Source organism: Tamandua tetradactyla, chromosome 8 (assembly GCF_023851605.1).
Source record: "Tamandua tetradactyla isolate mTamTet1 chromosome 8, mTamTet1.pri, whole genome shotgun sequence".
NCBI lineage: Eukaryota > Metazoa > Chordata > Mammalia > Pilosa > Myrmecophagidae > Tamandua > Tamandua tetradactyla.
In genome coordinates, this window is record NC_135334.1 from 80,532,676 (window position 1) to 80,556,272 (window position 23,597).

General features: G+C 37.0%; 2 protein-coding genes across 2 annotated transcripts; one reads left to right on the top strand and one right to left on the bottom strand.

Annotated features, from left to right (window-relative positions):
• Positions 1-7,017: 7,017 nt before the first annotated feature.
• LOC143643632 (olfactory receptor 10A4-like) lies at positions 7,018-7,965 on the top strand. Its single transcript, XM_077112238.1, has one exon. The coding sequence runs from the start codon at positions 7,018-7,020 to the stop codon at positions 7,963-7,965; it is 948 nt and encodes a 315-aa protein (XP_076968353.1).
• An 11,925-nt stretch (positions 7,966-19,890) lies between these two features.
• On the bottom strand, positions 19,891-20,835 carry LOC143645221 (olfactory receptor 2D2-like). The gene has a single exon (XM_077114779.1). The coding sequence runs from the start codon at positions 20,833-20,835 to the stop codon at positions 19,891-19,893; it is 945 nt and encodes a 314-aa protein (XP_076970894.1).
• Between the last annotated feature and the right edge of the window lie 2,762 nt (positions 20,836-23,597).

Here is a 23,597-nt window from a genome sequence, read left to right on the forward strand (position 1 = left end):
GCAAGCCATAATGAACAAGTCAGATATGATTACTGATTTCAGTGAGAAACATGCAATCACAAGTTTGTTTTGTAAGGACTGTGAGAAATTAAATTCAGAGGTCTCTGTAAGAAACACTAACCACCTAGGAGAAAATTTATCCCCAGGCATGGACTTCACCTTATTCCCTCAGCCTCAACTCTCATTCCAGAAAAGCTGGATTTTGAGGCTGTCAGTCAAACTTTCCTCACCTCATCTTAACCTGGGGTTAATAGCCTCCCCAACCAAAAGCCGCAAACTGCTCTGGTTTTCATTAATAGTCTCCACTTGGTCCAAACAATATATAATTGGTGGGTTCTCTTCCCCATGCCTGAAAACTACTCCTGGATCAAGGTCAGAGACAGTGCTGAGAACCAGAGCAATGATAATCAAGCAAGGGAAGGTGGAAAAGAAGACTGTCATGCTCTTCTAACCTCTAAGCTCACCTACCCTTGACTTCTGTTCCTTTGTTTTTATAGCTTCCAGAGTGCAGGAAGTGCTGGAGCTGCAATAAAGAACTTCCTCCAATTATGCAGCACAGAATCTGCATGAATGTTTGCACCCTGGGAACTATCCTAAATTCACACCTGTCAGAAAGTAAGTCTTCGATTTTACCTCAGGAAAAACAAGCATTGGGGAAATCATTTTCCTGCATAAACAGCAGGGACTGAAATGGTCCCAAGATGTAGGCAGGAATCCTCTAGAGTGATTAATATAGGCCCAGCCCAGAGCTTCTTTACAGGGACCAACTAAGCCATAGCCCAGGATTTACCTGGGGTGCAGACACAGCCCCAAGGTAGAGCTTCTTTGAGAATGTAACATTCAGCAACATGGACAGAGACAAGCTCAGCCCAGAAAGTATTTAGAATAACCAACACGGACACAACCCAGAGTTTCTCTGGAATGACTTGTACTGACAAAGACATAATTTAGGATTCCACTGGCATCGTTCATTCTGATCTAACCTAGGCCTTCCTTAACGTGACTGACATTCACCAGGGCTTCTCTGGAATGGGATTCAGGCAAGTGTCACTCACAGAAGGTGAGTAAAGGATGTAAGGACAGGGCACAGACTTGAAATTTCCTGTGAAGAGGATGATGGGTACTACCAAAAAAAATGCGTCTTCCTTGACATATTTCTGAGAGACAAGAAAGGAGATCAAGAGTCTCAAGTAAAGAACATGGGGTGTTATGGTGCTTGATGAATTAGAGACCCAGGGAAAGGATGGAAAACAGTGATAACAGTAACATAAGTATTTAGCTTCAGAATGTTCGAAGTGCACATATATTATCTCATTTCATTCTCACACCTGCCCTGGAAGGTGGGGAGGACATTTTTTATTATCATCACTTTAGAGTTGAGAAAACCACAACTCAGAAAGGTCATGCCACTAGCTCTGTGCCTCAAAACTAAAAAAATAAATAACAAAGACTTTAACTAGGAACGATGACTCTGAAGTCCTGCGCTGTTGCCATTAAAACTATGTGTCTTCAGACTATTATGTATGTAGTTGCTTCGCAAAATATCCTTTAATTATGTTAGCAAGGTCTTCCTTGCTGACATAGCTGAACTGACCAGGCAACCTTAACCTCAGCTAAGTTTCTCTGTGACATATTCGTCCTAATTTTCCCTCTCTGCCATTCCCTGACAGCTGTGGTCACAACCACACTTACTCCAGGCTTTGTGCTTTACTATACCAGAAGTAAAACAGTATCTGAATTACACTGCATGGATAACGCCATTTCTACCATTACTACACTCATGAAATTACAGGAAAGTCGATTCTTCAAAATATTCCCTGTAAAGTCTTCTCTACTTAATAGGGAAAAGAAGAGATAGAAAATGAGAATCTGAACAGTAAGATGAGAAATGTGAAAAAGAAGAAAAGGGAATGATACATCAGAAGAAAAAAATATAAAGGGAGGGTTAGAGAAGATATAAGACAAATGGAGGGGGAAAATGGATTTACACCTCTGGGAAGGGAGCAGATGCAAAGTCCTGAATCAGGTTTTTATATGGTATTTCTTGCAGCCTAAGAAAATACGTGAGGGGCCATTTCAGGATATAGGAGAAAGTGAAAGCTCTGAGTCCCTGCCCCTTGATCTAAGTTACTTACTGGATTAAGTATTGCCATTCTTGTAAGATTTGGTCTGGAAAAAAGAGGGAAAGGGGTTCCCCTGCTTTAATACTTCAAAAAGCTGCTCATAAACATCCAAATTCCCTTAGCTTCTTTAATTAAAGATTCATAGACGTTTTTTGCGAGCCTCTGAATTTTGAGCCTGAGAACCATTTTTTTCCCAGCCTTTTTTATAGGTTGGCCAGTGTCTAAGTAGTATCATCTGTTTGTGTGTCCTTAGGAAATTTGGAAACTCTGCTGTAACTGCAGTTTTCCTCTGGCTTCAGCTGTCATGGGTCTTGGTCACTCTTCACTGGATTGTTTTCTATCTACACAATACTGCTTTTACTGAAGTTTTTGAATCTATAGAAAATATACTAATGGCAATAATAATAATGGTGATAAGAATATACATTTATATAGTGGTTTTTATTTCTACACTTATTTCCATATCCCATACCAGAGACTAATTTAGAGCACTTTTAAAAGGACTTTTACAAACACTTAAAAAATAATAGTGATTAAATTAATCCATCATAGATTCACTAAGAATTTCATGACAATGAACCACAATAATGTTTTGAGACCAATATTAGTATATTGGGCCAATTAACTAATGTTATTAAAATAAACATTAATTAATAATTTAACATTTATTGATGCTTACTAGGTGCCAGGCAATGTAATAGGGATACAAAGTTGAATAGGACTTGGCTTGGATCCTCAAGGAGTGAATTATCTATAGAAAAGGCCATATGTATAAAAAAATTATGACACAAAAACACTGTTAAAATAAGGATTTTTAAATGCTACAAGGATCACAAGGGAGAGAGAATTAACTATATCCAGTTGGAGGTGGGAGGAGGGTCAGAAAATGCTTTAAAAGGAAGTTGGCTTTAGATCTCAGATCAAAGAATGAGTATCTGCTTTTCACTAAGACATTAAGTGATCTCTTTCAGGAGATCTCTGATGCTACACTAAAGAGATATGTTCCGGATGGCAATACTTATAACTGTGTTTAATTATATTCTATCCATGTCTGAAGAGATTTAAGGTCAGATAGAAAAAAATACATGGCTTTGTACTCTGATGAACAAATTTTCCCAGGAAGTATAGATTTTGAGAAACAGCTGAAGTGATGTGCTTCAGGGTCTTGGCTCTCTCCTAGAAAACATTTTGATTAAATATTGGAGAGTAGTGGACATCTATGGCATACTACGTAGCTGAAAGCTGTTATAAGAGAGTAAAACTTCAATGCTATCTTCTCAGACTAGACAGAGGATAGCAAAAAACTTAAGCAAAATAAATATAATTTGAAAGAGGAAACCTATGACTCAACTATTTAAAAAAAAATGTAATTCAGAGGTCTTGACCTTAGGCTCAACTAAGATTCAATAGGGTCATCAAACTCCAGTGAAAATAATGAACTCTCAGGCTGCACTAATTACTAAGCACTCAGAGTTAAGCACTCTGCTAGGTGAGAAAAGACAATGAGCTGAGCCATTTGTCCTCATGGTGTTAACAATACACAGTATAACAGATGTACACATATAGAAGCTCACATGCACAATTATAAAAGAGCTCAGACAGAGGTCTGCATAGTGTGTTATGAGAAAGAGAAAGAACAATCCTTGATTCTGCCAAGGGAAACTTCACAAAGAAAATAATAAATTTCAGACTAGGAAGATGAGAAGAACGTTAGACATAGTTGTAGGGAGAGATTTTTAAGAGTGGAGAACTGCTTGGCCAAATGCAAGAGTGTGAGTACATGATGTGTTAAGGACCAGCAAGTATTTTAGTGTGACTGGAATGTAGGCTGTGTATGGGATTTGAAGTTGGATAAATAAAAGCAGAGAGCAGAGAAAAGGACCTAGTTAAGAGTTTGTACTTTATCCCGGGGACAATAGAAGTGATTGAAATGAAGTAAGCATGTAATGGCTTAAACAGAGTTGTTTTCAGAAAGATCCCCCACAAATGGAGAATGATTTGAAGGGAATAAAACAGAAGCAGTTTCCTACAATATTCCAGATCAAAGAAAACAAGAGTCAGAACTTGAAAACAGTGGTGGTAGGGATGGAGAAGGTGACACTGAATCCATATTTAGGAGGAAGAACAATCAAGTTTGAGGGATGAATTAAAGCATTATATCTCAGTTTGTAGATTGTACAACTGGGTGGTGCCATTTACTGAAATAGGGTAGATACAAGGAAGAAGCTTAAGGTAGAGGAAGATGAGTACAATTTAAACTCTTATCACTCTTTCAATATGAATAATTGAATGAGGCTGCATGATATTCATTTGTGTCCAAATTCCTTATGAATGGGGCTCCTTTTCTATAAAGAAAATATTTTTATATTTCTCTTATTATTGACCGTGTTTTCTTCATTATTCATTCAATAACAACTTACCGGGCACCTACCTTTCAAGGCATTGGGATAAAAATTGAATGGCACTATCAATTAGTTCTGTCCCCATATCCCATATTATCAACAGCCCCTTCCAATATAAAAAAAAATTAGAATGGGCATAGTCCAAATACCCCTAAAGAGTGGGAGAAAGATCAAAGATGATGGTGGAGTTATACAGGAGAAGGTCGGGTTTAACAAATGAGTGTGAACGTTGACTCATTATACTGATATTTCTTTTGGCCTCTAGCACCTTAGAGCAGCTAGAAACAAAAACTGAAAATTGTGGAATTGTAACCCATACCAAACACTGAAATCTGTTCTACAAGTAAATGTTGCAATGTACTTTGAAATTTATTGTTTTATGTATATATGTTATTTAAAGAAAGGAGGAATATAACAGAGAAGATAGGATTTGACAAATGAGTATGACTGTTGAATCATTATATTGACATTTCCGTTGGTCTCCAGTGTCTTGGAACAACTAGAAGAAAAAATGAAAAATTGTAGAAATGTAACCCATATCAAATCTCCAGTGCTGCTAATATACTGAAGCATCTGCTTATCTTTAGAAATTGTCTTACTTTTTGCTTTTTTCCCACCACCGTATCACAAACACTCCTATTTGCCCTCACCTGTGATTTGGGACTGAGAGAGTGGAAGATCTGTTGACTGATGGTAAATCCATGCCCTGGAGTCAGGCTGCCAAGGAGGCATCACCTCATGCCAACACTTACTAGCTGCCTAACCTTGAGGAAAGTAAAAAACTTCTCTGTGCCTCTGATTCCTCGGCTGTAAAATGGGGTTAATAGTACCTATATCTTCAGAATGTAGTGAGAATTAAATATGATACATGCAAAATACTTAGAATAGCATCTAGCACTCATTTAGTGCTTAGTAACTGTTAGTTCTTGCTATGAAAATAGTTGATATACCAAAGACATTTTCAATGAAGAAACAATGCCCTGATTGAGTTTTCTAGGTATCAGCAATTTTTAAACAGCCTTTCCTCACTAATTTGTTCTTATGTGCCTCCTTATTTCACTACCCTGACTTCACCTTTTGCACCTGCTCAGGGCTCTGCTCAAATATCACCATCTTGGTGAAGACTTGCCTGCCACTCCCCACACACCAAATACCTGCCTCCTTCTGTGCTTCTGTGTTCTCTTCCATTGATCCATCTAACACACTACATATTGGACTTAGACTGTTTACTATCTGTCTTCCCAATGAGGTGAGTACTGGGAGGGCAGAGATTTCTGTTTTATACTTTTGTATCATACCCAGTATCTATAAGAGTGCCTAGCACATGCGTGATAAGCTGTTTTATTGAATTCACGATTTTTTTGTCCCAGAGATTGAATAGCAGGGGCTATAGTGACTTTGCACAATTGTTTGTATAATAAGTTGTCTTTATGATAAGGCAGTTCTAGTGGTATATTGTAATAGTAACAGCATTTATTGAATGCTTGCAATATGCCAAACACCATGCTAAATGCTTCAGATTTATTCTTCTATTGAATTTTACAATCATTAGAAAGAACTCAGGACCCCAATTTTAAAGCTGAATTTTTGATGGAATAATGAAATTGTCTGCTTCTTTTTCAGAGTACTTCCTCTTGTTAGTCACTCCTGCACATTGGAATTGGACTTTATTAACATGTAACATTTGAGCTCTGAATTTCTTAAGAATCATGTGTTGTCCTACACAAGTGAACCAAAACAAGCTAATGAAAAGATGTGTGGTTAACATGTCAAGATTCTCTCTATGATTCTGATACTATCTTGAGTCTGTGTTTGCTTTTCCTAATCACATACACCCATGTAGAGGATAATTGGACCTGGGATCAAGATAAATCTCATTTTCTGTATTCTGTGTTTTTCTGTTTAGACTGCAATTTTCTGATATAGAAATAGTGATTCCTTCAACTTACTGAAATCTTGCTGGGAATTGGCTAATTTCACACACATTCAGGTCTCCTCCTCAGAAATATTTTGTAATTGTTTCTTCATTTTCCTTGGTTTTTCCCTTCGCACTCATTCATTTTGCAGAACAGATGCTCTGTCTGACTTCACCACCTTCCATTGTATATCTAGACTTCTCTCTTCAGATGTGTGGGCTTGGTTTCTTTTTAATTCCACTGATTGTCACAGAGCAATAGGGTAAGAGCACAAAGATGAATCCTTAACTGTGACTATCTCTGAGAGAACAAGGTCAAATCATGTATAGGTATAGCTGATGTGTCTCAATTCACTAAGAAAAAAGTATTCTTCAAAACAAACTGTGAATCCAATGGTCAGATTTGTTTGTTTTGCATTTTGGAAATTACAGCTGTTTGATCGTCGACAACTAAAATAAGAAAAGAAGAATGAGGCCTTGGGAGGTTTTCTTTCTAAGGTATAATAAAGGTAAAAATAACATATGAAAACTCTACTTTCCTGGCGTCTGAATATTCAATGAAATCCTGGGCAGAAGAATGACGTGGGGAAACTGGACAACTGTCCATGAATTTGTTCTTGTGAGCTTCTCAGAACTGTCCTCCGAGCTACAGGCCCTACTGTTCTTCCTTTTCTTGACCATTTACCTGGTTACGCTAACGGGCAATGTCCTCATCCTCCTGGTCATCACAGCTGACTCTGCCCTTCAAAGTCCTATGTACTACTTCCTCAGAAACTTGTCCTTTCTGGAGATAGGTTTCAACTTGGTCATTGTGCCCAAGTTGCTGGGGACCCTGATCATGCATGACACAACCATCTCTTTCCTTGGCTGTGCTACTCAGATGTATTTCTTCTTCTTCTTTGGGACTGTTGAATGCTGCCTCCTGGCCACCATGGCATATGACCGCTATGTCGCCATCTGTAACCCTTTGCGCTACCCACTCATCATGGGCCGCAAAGCCTGTGCCCAACTGGCAGCTGCCTCTTGGTTCTCAGGGATTCCAGTTGGCACTGTGCAAAGCACATGGATTTTCAGCTTCCCATTTTGTGGTCCCAACAGGGTGAACCATTTCTTCTGTGACAGTCCCCCTGTCATTGCATTGGTCTGTGCCGATACCTCTCTGTTTGAACTGGAAGGTCTGATAGCTACAGTCCTATTCATCCTCTTCCCTTTCTTGCTGATTCTGGGGTCCTATGTCCGCATCCTCTCCACTATCTTTAGGATGCCTTCAACCGAGGGGAAACACAAGGCCTTCTCCACGTGTTCCTCCCACCTCCTGGTTGTCTCCCTCTTCTACAGCACTGCCATCCTCATGTACTGCCGGCCCCGTTCCAGCACCTCTCCTGAAAACAAGAAGATGCTGTCACTCTCCTACACAGTGGTGACACCCATGTTGAACCCTATCATCTACAGCTTAAGGAATAATGAGGTAAAGGCTGCACTGAGGAGGGTTTTACACAGGTCTCTGGGATCTAAGAAACTATAGCAGGCTTAGATGGAAATTACAGGGTAGGATACAATGGCTAAAGGAAATAAAAATGATTTCCAAAATGGATTTTTGGTCTCTACTCTTTACAGAAGCCTCAGTATATCCAATTGCATTCTTCACACCTCTACATGAGTGTCAACAAGGCATTTCAAATTTAGTTTGACCTGAATGAGCTCTCTAAAACTTACTCAAATTCCCCTCTTCCATTTATCAGTAAACATTACCACTCAGTAGCTCAAGCAAAAACTCTAGGAGCCATTCTTGTTTATTCACTATTCTTCATCCTTCACATTCAGCTTAACAGCAAACCTACCAAATTATTTCCAAAAGATGTACTATATCCAACTATTCTCCATCTACATTGCTACTACCCTAGAACTCATCACAATCATTCTTTATCTTGACTATTGTCCTAGCCTCCTAGAAGTTCTTCCTATTTCATTCTCATTGCCCTATAATCCATTATCTACAGAGGAAAATGTATATGTCAGCAGATCATATCACTATGATATGATTTCAATATGTCAGCAGATCATATCACTCCCTTGCTCAAAAACATTCCACAGCCTTCCATAATGCTTAGAATAAATGTTGAAACCTCAACTAAATCTACATGTCCAGAGTGTGCTAGCCCCTATCCATTTTTCCAATCTCATCTAAAATCACCTTGCCCCTCAGCCACATTAACAGTCCAATGTTCTTCAACTGTGGATCAGAATCACCTAAAGAACTTTAAAGAAATTCTTGATGTCAGCATTTCTCTTCCAGCCATCTTCCCCCAAATAGCTACACAATTATAAAATATTAACAAAACATGCAAAATAGGTATTTTAAGACTTAAGAGACCAATAAACAGAAGACTGAAGGAGAAAGGTAAAGGAGCAAAGAACACGCTACTCTGTTTTCTTTAAGTGCATTTGCCAATTCTCTAATAGGGGACAAGAGAGTCAGAATAAATTGACAGTGTTACTGGAATATGAAGATGAAAATTGGAAGTTGAGGTTGCCATAATAACATGGAAATGAATGGTCAAAATAAGAAAGATGAAGGAACCACAGAAAGTAAAGTCCAAAATCTGCATGCAATAGCCTTAAGAGTTGGCAAATTTATATAAGAGTTTATGCATAAGAGAAGACTTAAGAAACACAAAAGAAAGTAGCATATGAGATTAAGATGGGAAATTTTGAGTTGTATACATGCTACTACAATAAAAAGTTTTTAAAAATTCTAAGATAAACATTTAGTAACAAATTGTTGCTGAGAGGTTAGAATTTAAGTCTTGCTGCATAGACAATCCCAGGCTTTCAGGTGAGATCCCAGAAGGGCCACAATCTAGGAATAAGTGCAGGATATTTACCACGATATATGATAGTCCAGGTGTTAAAACTAATCTCAATAAATATAAAAGGACTCAAATCATACATAAAAAAATAACCACATAAATTAAATTAGAAACAAATAAGAGAAAAACCTCTGGGAAATCTCCGAATGTTTGGAAACTAAATAACACACTTCCAAATAACTCATAGGTCAAAGAAGAATGTAAATGGGAAATTAGCAAATAATATGTTGAACTGAATTAAAGTGAAAGCACAAGATGTCAGAATTTATGGGATGCTGTAAGTACTAAAAGGAAAAAGATCTCAAATCAATGATCTCAGCTTACACTACAAGAAATTAGAAAAAGTAAGAACAAATTAAGCAGAAGAAAGGAAATAATAAATAACGAAGTGGAACTCAGCAAAATAGAAAACAGAAAACCAACAGAATAAAGCAATGAATGAAAAACTGGTTCTGTGAGACGATCAATAAAATTGATAAATCTTGAGCAAAACTGAACAGGAAAGTAAGAAAGAAGACACAAAATTGCTGACATTGACGGAGATTAAATCATTGCATATTCTACAAATGGTGAATGATAATAAGGAAATACTGTGGACAACTTTCATCAATAAATTAATCAACTTAGTTGAAATAGACAAATTCCTTGAAAGACACAAATTATTAAAGCTCACCCAAGAAAAAATATATAACATGGATAGACTTAAATCTATTAAATGAATTGAAATGGTAGTTAAAAACCTTCCCACAAAGCACACTTCAGATGCAGATAGCCTCACATTAAACGTGAATGGTCTAAACACCCAGATTCATGTTTGAATTAATGTTTGAGTTCTACCAAACATTTAGGGAGGAAATGATCCCAATTCTTCACAAATTCTTGCAAAAAACTGAAGCAGAGGGATTACATATCAACTCATTCTATCTGGCCAGCTTTACCATAAAACCAAAAGCAGAGAAAGGCATTACAAGAAAAAAAATCTACAGGGAATTTGTGGAGAAGATGGCCGAGTAGGGAGTTCCATGCCTCACTCTTTCCTCCAAAACAGCTAGCAATCAGACAAGAACCATCTGAAACAACTGGGTTGGGGCTACCGAGGCAAGAAGAACACTGAAAGAAGCTGAGAAACTGCAGGGACACACTGTGAGTAACTTGCATCCAGCAGCAGCCACCAGCGGCTGTCCCCTACCCTGGAGGCAGGCCACATTGGGGTCCAGCTCCTGGCATGCAGGTGCTGACAGAAAGGGACGTAAAAATCATCTTCCCCAAGAACAGTGCAGGGCACAGCCCAGCACTAATCACAGCTTTTGATTAGCAAATTCAGATCACTGGGTCTGGCTTTGAGCTACTGTTTCAACCCACCCTGGAGAAAGGTGGTAACAGACATTGTTTCAATCCTACTTACTGCCAGACACAGAAGTGCTGGTAGTTTAAAGACACATGCCTCACTTAAGCTGTGGTGAGTTTGCTGAATGGTGCCATCTCCTGGGAAGGCTAAGAAAGCACAGCTTAGGCAAGCCAAAAGGCTTGTGGCTTCTTTTCTGACCCTCTCCCCAGGTGTCTTTGGAGCTGGTCTGTGTCCTCTTACTGGGTCCCTGGCTCTGTTTTGGCAGGTAAATACTGACTTTGAAAAGTCCCATCCACGCTGCTCCTCCTTCCAAAATATGCCCTCCAAGAAGAAATAATAATCATAAATATTAATGCACTTAACCAATAATACATGAGGCAAACACTGAAAAAAACTGAAGGGAGCTATAGACATCTTTAAAATAATAGTTGGAGACTTCAATACACCACTCTCTTCAATGGTTAGTACATCTAGATAGAAAATCAATAAGGAAACAGAGAACTTGAATAATAGAATAAATGAACTAGATCTAGCACATATATTCAGAACATTGCACCCCAAAGCAGCAGGATATATATTCTTAAACGCTCATGGATCTATAGACCTCACCTTGAGTCAGAAAACAAGTCTCAATAAATTTAAGTAGATTGAAATTATACAAAACGCATTATTAATCCATAAATCAACAAAAGTGGAAATCAATAACAGGCAGAGAACTGGAGAATTCACAAATATACAGAAAATAAACACACTCTTAAATAATCACTAAGTCAAAGAAGAAATTGCAAGGGGCATCAGTAAATGTCTCAAAGCAAATGAAAACGAGTAACAGCATAACAAAATTATGGGTTGCAGGGAAGGTAGTGCTGAGAAGGAAATTTATAGCCCTAATGCCTACATTAAAAAAGAAGAAAGAGCTAAAATCAAAGCTCTAACTACACACCTGGAGGAAATAGAAAAAGAATAGCAAACTATTCCCAAACCAAGCAGAAAGAAAGAAATAACAAAAATGAGAGCTGAAATAAATGTAATCATGAATTTAAAAAATAGAGAGAACGAACAAAGTCAAAAGTTGGTTCTTTACGAAGATCAATAAAATTGACAGATCCTTAGAAACATAAACAAAGAAAACAAAAGAGAAAAGGTGCAAATGAATAAAATCAGAAATGAGAGCGAGTATATTGCTACTGACTACACAGAAATAAAAAGGATAATAAGAGGATGCTGTCAACAACTGTATGCCAACAAATTAGAGAACCTAGATTAAATGGACAAGTTCCTGGAAACACATGAGTAACCTATACTGACTAGAAAAAAATAGAAGACCTCAATAGATCAATGATAAGTAAAGAGATTGAATCAGCCATCAAAAATATCCCAAAAAAGAAAAGCCTGGACAAGATGACTTCACAGGTGAATCCTACCAATCACCACATTAATACCAATCCTGCTCAAACGCTCCCAAAATATTGAAGAGGAGGGAACACTACCCACCTCATTCTATTAGGCCAACATCACCTTAATACCAAAGTCAGATGAAGCTATCACAAGAAAAGAAAATTACAAACCAATTTCTCTCATGAAAATAGGTGCAAAAATCCTCATCAAAACATTTTCAAATCGAATCCAACAGCACATTAAAAGAATTATACCTCAGGATCAAATGAATTTTATCCCAGGTATGCAGGTGTGGTTTAACACAAGAAAATAAATTAATATAATACACCACATTCACAAATCAAAGGGGGAAAACACGTCATTTCAATTGATGCAGAAAAGGCATATGACAAAATTCAGCATCCTTTTGTAACCAGACAAAGGCAGTGTATTCTTCGCCCATGCTCAAATCACCAATTCCTGAGACACGGGTTTCAAAGAGAGAAAAAGTTTATTACTAGGCACTTAGCAGGAGATCAAATGGCCTAGCAACCCCAAAATCCGTCTCCCCGAAATGCAGTAATACTGATAATTTTATAGTATTTAAAGATGGATAGGTTTTAGGATAGTGAGTACAATGGCCTGAGATGATGTAATTAGAGGTGATTGAATTATTGAGTATGTGCAGATTGATTGCATGCTAAGTCTCAAAACATATATAAGAAAATGGCAGTCTTAATATGATGATAGGTATAAGTTTTAGTATTTTTATGAGATATAGGTGACTTAGAGGTTAAAGTCTAAGCTACTGCACATGTCAGGCAGACCCATTTTGGTTAGATACAGTTTCAGTTGTTAAGATAATTTTGGACTTGGACTGGGTTAGTTCTGGGCTGGCCCAGAACTCTCCATTAATAAACATTAGAGGCTGTCGTTAGTGATCACAAGACTCTAAAGTAGAAAAACTGGATAAATGGGTACAGTGAAGGTTAGTCACAAGGTTTTTACAATCATGAGGGCACAAGATAAAGGCTGGACAATCATTATGAGAAATCAAGGCAGCCAGACTATAATTCTAAGGTTTCATGTATTTCCTTCTGTCAACTCTAATATACCAGAAAGTAAAAAGGAACATCTATATAAAAATTCAGTAATTATAATCATCCTTGAAATCCTAACTTCTCAGTTACACTTTCTCGATAAAAACACTTCAAAAAATATGAATAGGAGGAAACTTCCACAACATTATAAAGGGTACATATGAAACATCCATAGTTATCATTGTACATAATGGTGAAAGACTAAGTTTTCCTTCTGAGTTCTGAATCACTTAGTGACCACTAACAACAAGACTCAGTAACCATGTTTTGCTAGAATTTTGTTGGGCTAGAATTTCTTGCTTGAGCAGTTAAGCACGAAAAAGAAATAAAAGCCATCCAAATTGGGAATGAAGAAGTAAAATTTTCACCATTTGCAGTCAACATGATTCTATATTTATAAAATCTAAAAAAATTCTACAGCAAAGCAATTAGAGCTAATAAACGAGTTCAGCAAAATGCTGGGATACAAGATCAACATGCAAAAATCAGTAGTGTTTATATACGTTAGAAATAAGCAATCTGAGGAGGAAATCAAGGAAAAAATTCCATTGACAATAGCAACTAAAAGTATCATATATTTAGGAATAAATTTTACTAAGGTTATAAAGGACTTGTACACAGAAAATTATAAAATTTTTCTAAAAGAAATCACAGAAGACCTAAATAAATGGAAGGACATTCCATATTCATGGATTGGAAGAATAAATATCATTAAGATGTCAATTGTACCCAAATTCACGTACAGATTCAACCCAATCTCAATCAAAATTCCAACAGCTTACCTTGCAGAAATGGAAAAGCCAATCATCAAATTGAAAACACCTTGAAAAAATAAAGTTGGAGGATTCACCCTTCCTGACTTAAAGCTACAGTGGTCAAAACAACATCATGCAACAAAGATAGATATATTCATGAATGGAATCAAATTTAGAGTTCAGAAATAGACCCTCACTTCTATGGTCAACTGATTTTTGACAAGGTGTCTAAGTCCAATCAATTGGGAAAGAATATTGTCTTCAAAAACGGGGCTGAGAGGAAAAATGAATATGAGTTCTTATTTCAGACCATAAACAAAAATTGCGTCAAACTGGATCAAAGACATAATTGTAAAAACCAGGACTGTAAAACAAGTAGAAGAAAATGTAGGGAAGCATCTGTAAGATCTTGTGGTAGGCAATGATTTCTTAGACTTTATGCCCAAAGGATAAGCAGTAAAAGGAAAAATAGAATTGGGACCTTATCAAAACTAAAAATATTTGTGCATCAAAGGACTTTCTCACAAAATTGAAAAGACAACTTGCTCAATGGGAAAAATATTTGGAAATTCCATATCCAATAAGGGTTTAATATCCAGAATATATAAATAAATCCTATAACTCAAAAATAAAAAAGACAAACAACACAATTTAAAATTGGGTAAAAGACCCGAATAGAGGGCGGGCCGCGGTGGCTCAGCGGGCAAGAGTGCTTGCCTGCCATGCCGGAGGACCCCGGTTCGATTCCCGGCCCCAGCCCATGTAAAAAACAAACAAACAAACAAAATATAATAAAAATAAGAAAATGTTTAAAGATGTTTCCCTTTCTTCCTCCTTTCCTTCCTTCCTTCTCTGTCTTTCTTTAAAAAAAAAAAAAAAAAAAAAAAAGACCCGAATAGACATTTCTTCAAAGAGGGAATAACAATGTCTAAAAAGCACATGAAAAGATACTCAACATCATTAGCTATGAGAGAAAATGAACATCAAACCACATTGAGATATTTCACACTTATAGAATGGCCACTATTGAAATAACAGAAAACTGCAAGTGTTGGAGAAGATACGGAAAAATATGAACACTCATTCATTGCTGGTGTCGAATGTAAAATGGTGCATGCAGCCTGTGAACAACACTTTGGTAGTTGCTCAAGAAGCTATGTATGGAATTATATTATCCGGCAATCCAACTACTAGGTATATACCAGAAGAACTGAAAGCATAGACTCAGACAGACATTTGCACATGGATGTTCATAGCAGCATTATTCATAATTGCCAAAAGATGAACTCAACCCAAGTGTCCACCAACTGATGACTGGATAAACAAAATGTGACATATACATACAACAGAATATTATTCAGCTGTAAAAAGGAATGAAGTCCAGATGCATGTGACAATATAGACGAACCTTGGGGGCATTTTGTTGAGTGGAAATAGTCAGACACAAAAGGACAAATTTTGTTTGATCTCACTGCTGTTAACTAATTATAACAAGCAAGCTCATAGAGTTAGAATCAAGACTATGAGCTACCAAGAGTTAGACTGGGATTAGAGAATGGAGAGTTGCACAGTGATAAAGGTTTGGAAATGCATGGTGGCGATGGTAGCATATTATTGTGAATTTAATTAACAACACTGAACTATATAGGTAAATATGGTTAAAAGAGGAAACTTTAGGATGTGTATATTACTAGAATAAAAATTAGAAGATAAAACATAGGACTATACAGCATAATGAACCCTATGGTAAATGATGGCCTATATTAATAGTACAAATTTAAGAATTTTTTTGTGAGTTATAACAAATGTATGTTTCTAATACAAGATGATAACAAAGTGGTATAAGGGGAAAATATATCTAATGTAAATAACAGACAGTAGGCCTATTTTAATAATCTTTCATAAACTGTAACAAAGGTGTTCTAGTTTGCTAGCTGCCAGGATGCAATATACCAGAAACAGAATAGCCTTTAAAAGGGGAATTTATTAAGTTGCAAGTCTACACTTCTAAGACCATGATAACGTCCCAATTAAAGCAAGTCTATAAAAATGTCCAAATTAAAAAAAATAAAATTTTAAAATGTCCAAATTAAGGCACTAACAAGAGGCTACCTTCAATCAAGAAAGGGTTTCTTTCATTTGGAAAGGCACATGGCGAACATGGCAACATCTGCTAGCTTCCTCTCCAGGCTTCTTGTTTCATGAAGCTCCCTCTGAGATGCATTCCTCCTTCATCTCCAAAGGTCTCTGGCTGCGTGACTCTTAAATGGTTCTTGTTGCTCTCTCCAAAACGTTTCTTCTTTTAAAATATTCCGGGAAAGTAATCAAGACCCACCTAGATTGGGTGGAGTCACATATCCCTTTAATCCAAGGTTTATACCCACAATTGGGAGAATCACATTCTCCCAATTGTGTGGAGATAATCTAATCAAGTCTCCAACCTAAGTGCTGAATGTGAGTTAAAAGAAACGGCTGCCTCCATGAGATGGAATCAGGATTAAAATATGGCTTTTCTAGGGTACATAATCCTTTCAATCCCACACAAATGTAACTGCTGTTAAAAAAAGTAGTACAACTATTTTTTTAAAAAAGTGCTATTATCCATAGTAACAAATGTTCTGCACCAATTGCAGGCTTTGGTAGTGCGGTGGTGTATGGGAATCCTGTATTGTGTGCATGATTGCTTTGTAAACTCATGACTTCTCTAATAACAAAAAAAATCTGCCCACCATCTCCCTGGCCTTGAAGCTGCCTTTGCTTTTGTAGGAGATTCGTTTCTTTGCTGCTGCAAAAAATCTTGGCATCCTGAATAAAATGCTCTAAATTGCAGAAACAAAAAAGAAAACTACAGAACTTTATCCCTCATGAATATAGATGCAAAGCTTCTAAACAACATTTTAGCAGATCAGAAACAGCAATATATAAAACAAATAATAAATTTAGTGTAAGAAGTTATAAACAGGTATGGTTTATCCCAAGAATTCAAGATTGATTTGACATTCAAAAGGCAGCACATAGTAACCAAGGGATGGGGTGGGAATATGGAATGTAAAGTTAAATCTTAAAATGTACAGGGTTCCTGTTTGGAGTGATAGAATGCTTCATTAACGGATGGTAGTGAGAGTAGTATACCATTGTGAACATAATTAACAGTACTGAAATATATATCTGAATGTGATTAAAAGGGGAAATTTTAGATTGTGTATATGATAACAGTATAACATTCTTTTTAAATCCATGGAACCAAATTACACAGTGAACCTAAAGTTAAACTATAGACAATAACTAACTGGTACAACTATAAAAATGTGCTATCACCAATTATGATAAATGTTCCATTCTGATGCAAGATGTCAATAATAGAGTGGTATATGAGATTCTTGTATTTTATGATGATTGTCCTGTTAACACACAACTTCTCTTATAAAGAAAAAAAAATCAATGTAATTTGCCACGTTAACATATTTAAAATACATCAAGTGATTAGCTCAATAGATGCAGAAAGAAAGCTTTTGATAAAAAGTAAACATCCATTCCTGATAAGAATTCTAAGTAAACTAGATCTAACAAGAAATTTTCTTGACCAGAAAACGGACATCTATGTAAAAGATATAATATCATAAAAGTGAAAGACTGAATTCTGTCCACTTAAGATGAGGAACAAGACAACGATGTCCATTCTTGTAACTTTCATTAAACGTTGTACTATAGGTCCTAACTAGTGCAATCAGGCAAGAAAAAGAAATAAAAGACAACCCAATTGAAATGGAAGAATTAAAACTGGCTTAATTCACAGATGACCTGAATGTCCATGTAGAAAATCAAATGAAATTGATAAAAGCTACTAGAACAAATAATATAATCAAAAGTGAGTTTAGCAAGGTCACAGGATGCAAGTCAATATATGAAAATCTACTGAATTTTTACTGCAGCTTTATTCAAAATAGCACCAAAATGGAAACTACCCAAATGTCTATCAATTGATAATAGAGAAATAAAATTGATGTGCACATATAGCGGGATATTACTTGGCAATGAAAAGGAACAGACTGTTGACACCTACAGCTGTATGAATGTTCTCAAAAGCATAAGCTTATATAAAACAAGTCAAACCAAAAAAGACTCCTTGTTGTTTGATTCCACTTATATGAAATTTTAGAAAAGTAAATATGTTGTGACAGATCAATGATTGACAGAACCTATGAGGAGAAAACGAGCATCGACTGAAAGAGGGCATCAGGGATCTTTTATATTACATGTGATAGTGGTTGTGCAACTCTTTACATTTATCAAAACTGAGCCCCAATATGGTACCCTTCACCAAGAGAATTAGTGGATCCTTGGTGGCATGTTGATCACATAGGATCCCTTCTATCATTGAGGAGTCAGTGGTTTGTCCTCACAAAAATAGACTCACAGTGTTTCTTCTAGTACCACTATTCACAGATTTACAGAGTTCTTTATCAATAGATATGTAAAACCCCCACAAAACATCAAGCCCAAACAGGGGACACATTTTATGGTGAAAAATTCTTGGTAGGACCCTCAAGCCCACTGAATTTACTTGTCCACCATGCATCCCATATCCAGAAGCACCTGACTTGATAGAATTGTGGAATGGCCTGATGAGGTCCCCAATATAATTCCAGATAAAAGTCAATCTCCTAGAAGTTGGGTGCTATCTTATAGAAATGTATTATATGTTTTTAAATATTGGTCAATATACAGGGCTTTCTCTACAGTAGCCAGAATGCAAAGGTCAGCAAACCAAAAGATACAGGCAGAGTGATTCTTTCCATTATTCAAGTAAGTAGCCCAATGAGAACTCTTTGATACCCATCCTCACTTTTTGAGCCTGGGTGAACTCACGTTCCTAGTGCCCAAAGAAGGCAACTGTCATGGACGATCCTAACGAATTGGAAGCGGAGACTATATGCTGGTATTGAGGTCCTTATATTACTGAACCAGCAGTCACATAAAGGGAGTTACCAGTCTTGATTTTCAAGGGCAAACTGGGTTGCTGAAACATACCGGGGGTATGGAGGACTTTGTTTAGAAACCAGAGGATTCACTGGATATCCCATAACACTTAAGCAATATCCCTGATCAAAGGGAAACTGTAGAAATACAGTTCAAGAAATATCACAACAGACCCAAATCCTTCTGGAAAGAAGGCTTAGGTCACCACATCAGATAAAGAACCCCAGTAGATGAGGTGACATTAGAAAATTTAAAAACCATGAAAGGGGGTAACAGAAAGAAGCTATGATAAGAAATTAAACCTAGGGGCCAGCTACCCTTACCTAGGTTCCTATTCTTTCCTCTTGGTCCTTTAGGCCTAGGATAGGTGGCAGCTCCTCATTCTTCCTTTCCTGAGATATGTCACTATTTCTTGTTGGTTTCCAAAATCCTGTCTGCACTTTTATCACTGCCTATCCTGATAGATATAATCCTCATGTCTCTATGTAGCGTGTGAAAAGGACAGCAGAGCTCATATATCCTGCTTCATTGTAGCCATGCTCTCTACTTCCTTTTTCAAACTGATGATGCATAAGTATGCACACACGCATACACACACAGAGCATGTAGCTCATAGGAGGTGATTCAGTAATGTTTGATAATTCATTATTTATTTGATGGTGTAGAGAGATGCAGAAATACTAACAGATAAAAAGTTGGAGTAAAATCTGGGTTAGATAGTAATATACAGCATAATTAAAAAGAGATTTTACAAGTTCCAAGGTTTATAAAATGTGAATGCTTCCCAAGGTATCTACTAACCCTTAGGTGGAAAAGGACTAACAAGAAGGTCCATGATTTATTGTTCTTCTTCTTCTACAAAGGAAGTGCTGGGTGAAAGGATGGAGGTTGGATTATAGATGAAGGATGTAAATGAAGTCCAAGGGTGCGACTCTCATCATATTCCAAATTCACAGGGAAGGGGACTGTTCAGCAAGTCTTAAAAGTAGGGAGTCAGTAGAGTCTCTGAACTCACTGTCATCAAAAGATTCCATGTCTGCCTTTAAGATAACTTTTGGTTACTTTCTTTAGAGCTCCCTTGACATCCTTGTTCCTCAGGCTGTAGATGAGGGGATTAAGCATGGGAGTCACCACTGCATAGAACACAGACACTAGTCTTACCTGCTGTTTGGAAGACTTGGGTATCATGTAGGTGACAATTGCTGACCCATAAAAAAGGATGACCACAGTGAGGTGGGAGCCACAAGTAGAGAATGCCTTGAGGCTCCTTGAAGCTGACCTCATCCTGACCACAGTCACTATGATTCGGCCATAGGATACCAGAATTAGAGAAACAGGTAGAAGGAGAATCACAATCCCCATGAGGAAAATGGCTGTCTCTGAAGTACGGGTGTCTGTGGATGCCAGGATCAGCAGTGCAGGGGCCTCACAAAAGAAATGGGCAATGCTATTGCTACCTCGGTAGGGCAGCCTTAGTGTGAAGGTGGTGTCCACCACAGCTACCAGAATACCGCTGGCCCATGATCCTGTGGCCAGCTGGACACACACCCTCCAGGTCATGATGCTAGGATAAAGCAAAGGGTTGCAGATGGCCACAAACCGATCATAGGACATCACTGCTAGAAGGGCACACTGTGTACCCCCCAAAATGAGGAAGAGGAGAAGCTGAGTAGCACAACGTGCAAATGAAATGGACTTCTTCCTGGATAGCAAGTGGACTAGGGCCTGAGGAACAATGTTGGTAGAGAAACAGAGGTCAGCTAGAGACAAATTGCAGAGAAAAAAATACATGGGCTTGTGAAGTCGGGAATCAACCTGAACAAGGGACATGAGAAGCAGATTTCCAAGCACAGTGACCAGGTAGACACCCAGGAATAAGACAAAGAGCAATTGCTGGGTAAGTGGATCATCAGAGAGTCCCAGAAGGAGGAATTCTGTCGCCCGAGTCTCATTTGTTTGTCTCATAGTCTATTTCTTCATGATATCTAAATAATGACATGTAAAATTATATAATTCAGAGTTGGAAGGATTAGGAATTGCCTGCAATCACTCCAGATTATTTCAATAATCTGTTTTATAACGTTCTTAGGTGATGATCTGTTTTATAATGTCCTTGAAACATTTCCTATGTTTCAAAATTTAATACTTCAGAAGATGGTTCATTCCATTTTTGGTGTCATCTGGGAAGTATAGAGTAGATCAGAAGAATAGTCGTCTTTATTCTGAATATCACACTTCTTATCATACGTTTTATTATATGAATAACACTAATACGTGAATTCATCTGCAAAATCATATCATTTAATTTCGATTTGATATTCAATCTTATGCTGTTCTTGTCATAATTCCCTATGTCATAATTGTACGGATCTTTTTTTTTAATGCTTTGGACATGCAACTGTTGCAGCTGTTGCTTCCCTGAAAGATAGTCCAAAGGTGTAAGATATCAATGAGTGAAAGTACCTTTTAGAACTGACATACTTCTTGAAGAAAATAATCTGTCTTGAAAAGAACTCAGGGAACAAAAGAGTAATTCTATATAGTGTATCATAACTTCGTTTGTAATCTTATCTCCAGCTTCAACTAAAGAGGTCTAATATCAATTTTGACTATAAAAGAGCTTGCAGGTAGCAGACACACCATCACAACAAAGTTTCCATTTTAAATCACCAGCTTAGCTAGTTTCCTATTCAGAGCAAACACAGCACTACTCCCCCCCCACCCCCTTATCATCGTCCTTCACTACCTGGCATTATCTATTTACTCTGCCCAGGATTAAGATCTCCTTTGCAAAGAGTGCCTATGCCATTTTCATCTTTGTTACCTTTGTCAAATGTATCATATGCTTCATTCAATGAATGACTATTAATAAAATTACATGAAAAAGTAATTTGATCGCATATTTAGCTGAAGTGGTGGAAAAGAGATAATATCCGTAAAGAGATTTGTAAGAATTGGGGACCAATAATAAAATTTCATTGAGCTGGTCCAACAAGTAGGGGAAGAAATTTTTATTTTAAAGACAAAAGTTTAAAGCCTTACACAAGGATTGGTCTATCAACCTTTTTTCTTCCTGTCAGAGGTAACGCAGAATAATGTTTTTGAATATATGAAATAAATTGTATAAGATTTTAAGAAAACCAATTACATCAAAATACAGATGTCAAAAGAGTCTCTTTCTAACAAAAACGTTGTAATATAGTAATAAATGTGCTTCTTTATTAACACATTAAATTTTAAAACAAAATAACGGGTCTAATAGATACCTTAATTTCAAAATGATGATGAGCTTAAATGATATTTTGAGATGCCTTCAATAGCTTCAATACGACATAGAAATACCTCTGATTTCTACTGATGAAAATTCAGAGATGCTAACAGTGATATCGGTTTGTTGCCTACATTCAAATTCAAATAAAATGTTAAATTTCACTTAAAGGAAAGTACTTTTGCTCCATTCCTCACTCCCATCCCCCAACGGACATAGATATAGATAGGCACAAATACAGTCACAAACGCACAGTCTATAAAAGACAAACATATGCCTACAATATCATGTACTTACCTCCTTGTTATCTCTAACATATTATATAGAAATAATTTGTTTTTCTCTATGACTGTAAGATGTTCAAGGGCAGAGACACATCTGAATAATTTCTATTCAGTGCAAATAAGATAAACCCTGGCATATAGTAAATGTTCAACACATGTTTCTTGAACAGGTTCTACAAGAGTCAAAAGAAGTAGGAGACAGAGAAGTGAATCTGAGTCAGAGATACATGAGGCTTTGTGATTTGTCAGATTATAGAAGCTCCCACTGACCCTGGAATTACCTCAGTAGAAGGCTGCACTCCTGATTTCTCCTGTTTTTTTTTTTTTTAATTCCCCCATGCAAATGTGGAGGAGAAGCTGCCCTAGGAAGCTTCTACAAGAAAAATGTTTACTGTGGACCTTCCTTCATCTAATTACTTTTTCTCAATATCTGAGCTCAGTTCACAAAAGCGACTGTATCACTGGATGGTGGGGTCACACACCCATGCATTGTGTAACATGACATTTCATTTAGGAAGAAGAGATGAAGGGAAACCCATAGAAACTATGGGGATATATTAAATTTCTCTTCTGTTTCCATGATCCTTAGTATTCAAAAGCACTTGTTCCTTTTCTACATACATAATTACTATTTACCAAATCTAGCCTCAATTCAGGTATAAGAATCCCCATAGAAAGGACCAATACTAATTCCATGGAGTTCTACTTAGGTCTTACCAGGTAAAAACCAGAATTCTTCTTCACAGGGAATTTGACATTGTAATTATGTTTTCATACGGTAGATTCATCATGGATAAAACCTTGGCTAGATTCATTGCAAAGGATAATTCCTACTAATCAGAGTTTGAACAAATTAGTTGAAATTTAAAGATCAAATCTATGAATAGAATTAAACCAACTTACCGCCAATGTATCCCAGGTTATTCTTTGTTCAACACATAACTTCTCTTCAATTCCTTCTATCAATCTTACCAAAATATTCTCATCTGGTAAGAAGGAAAGATCAAATTAGCATCTTTGAGTTAGTTAAAATGAAAAAAAAAACGACGTTGGGCAAAGTTACAACTGCATCGGCAACAGCAGAGGCAGAACGGAGATCATGGGCAGCTAGTCTTAGAAGCAGAGAGCTCAAAAAATCTCTGAAGCCAACACCAAGGGTAGGGCAGGAAGGAGAG

Excerpts from the sequence above, each read along its gene's own strand:
- LOC143645221 (XM_077114779.1), bottom strand. The coding sequence starts at position 20,835 with ATGAGACAAACAAATGAGACTCGGGCGACAGAATTCCTCCTTCTGGGA.
- LOC143643632 (XM_077112238.1), top strand. The coding sequence starts at position 7,018 with ATGACGTGGGGAAACTGGACAACTGTCCATGAATTTGTTCTTGTGAGC.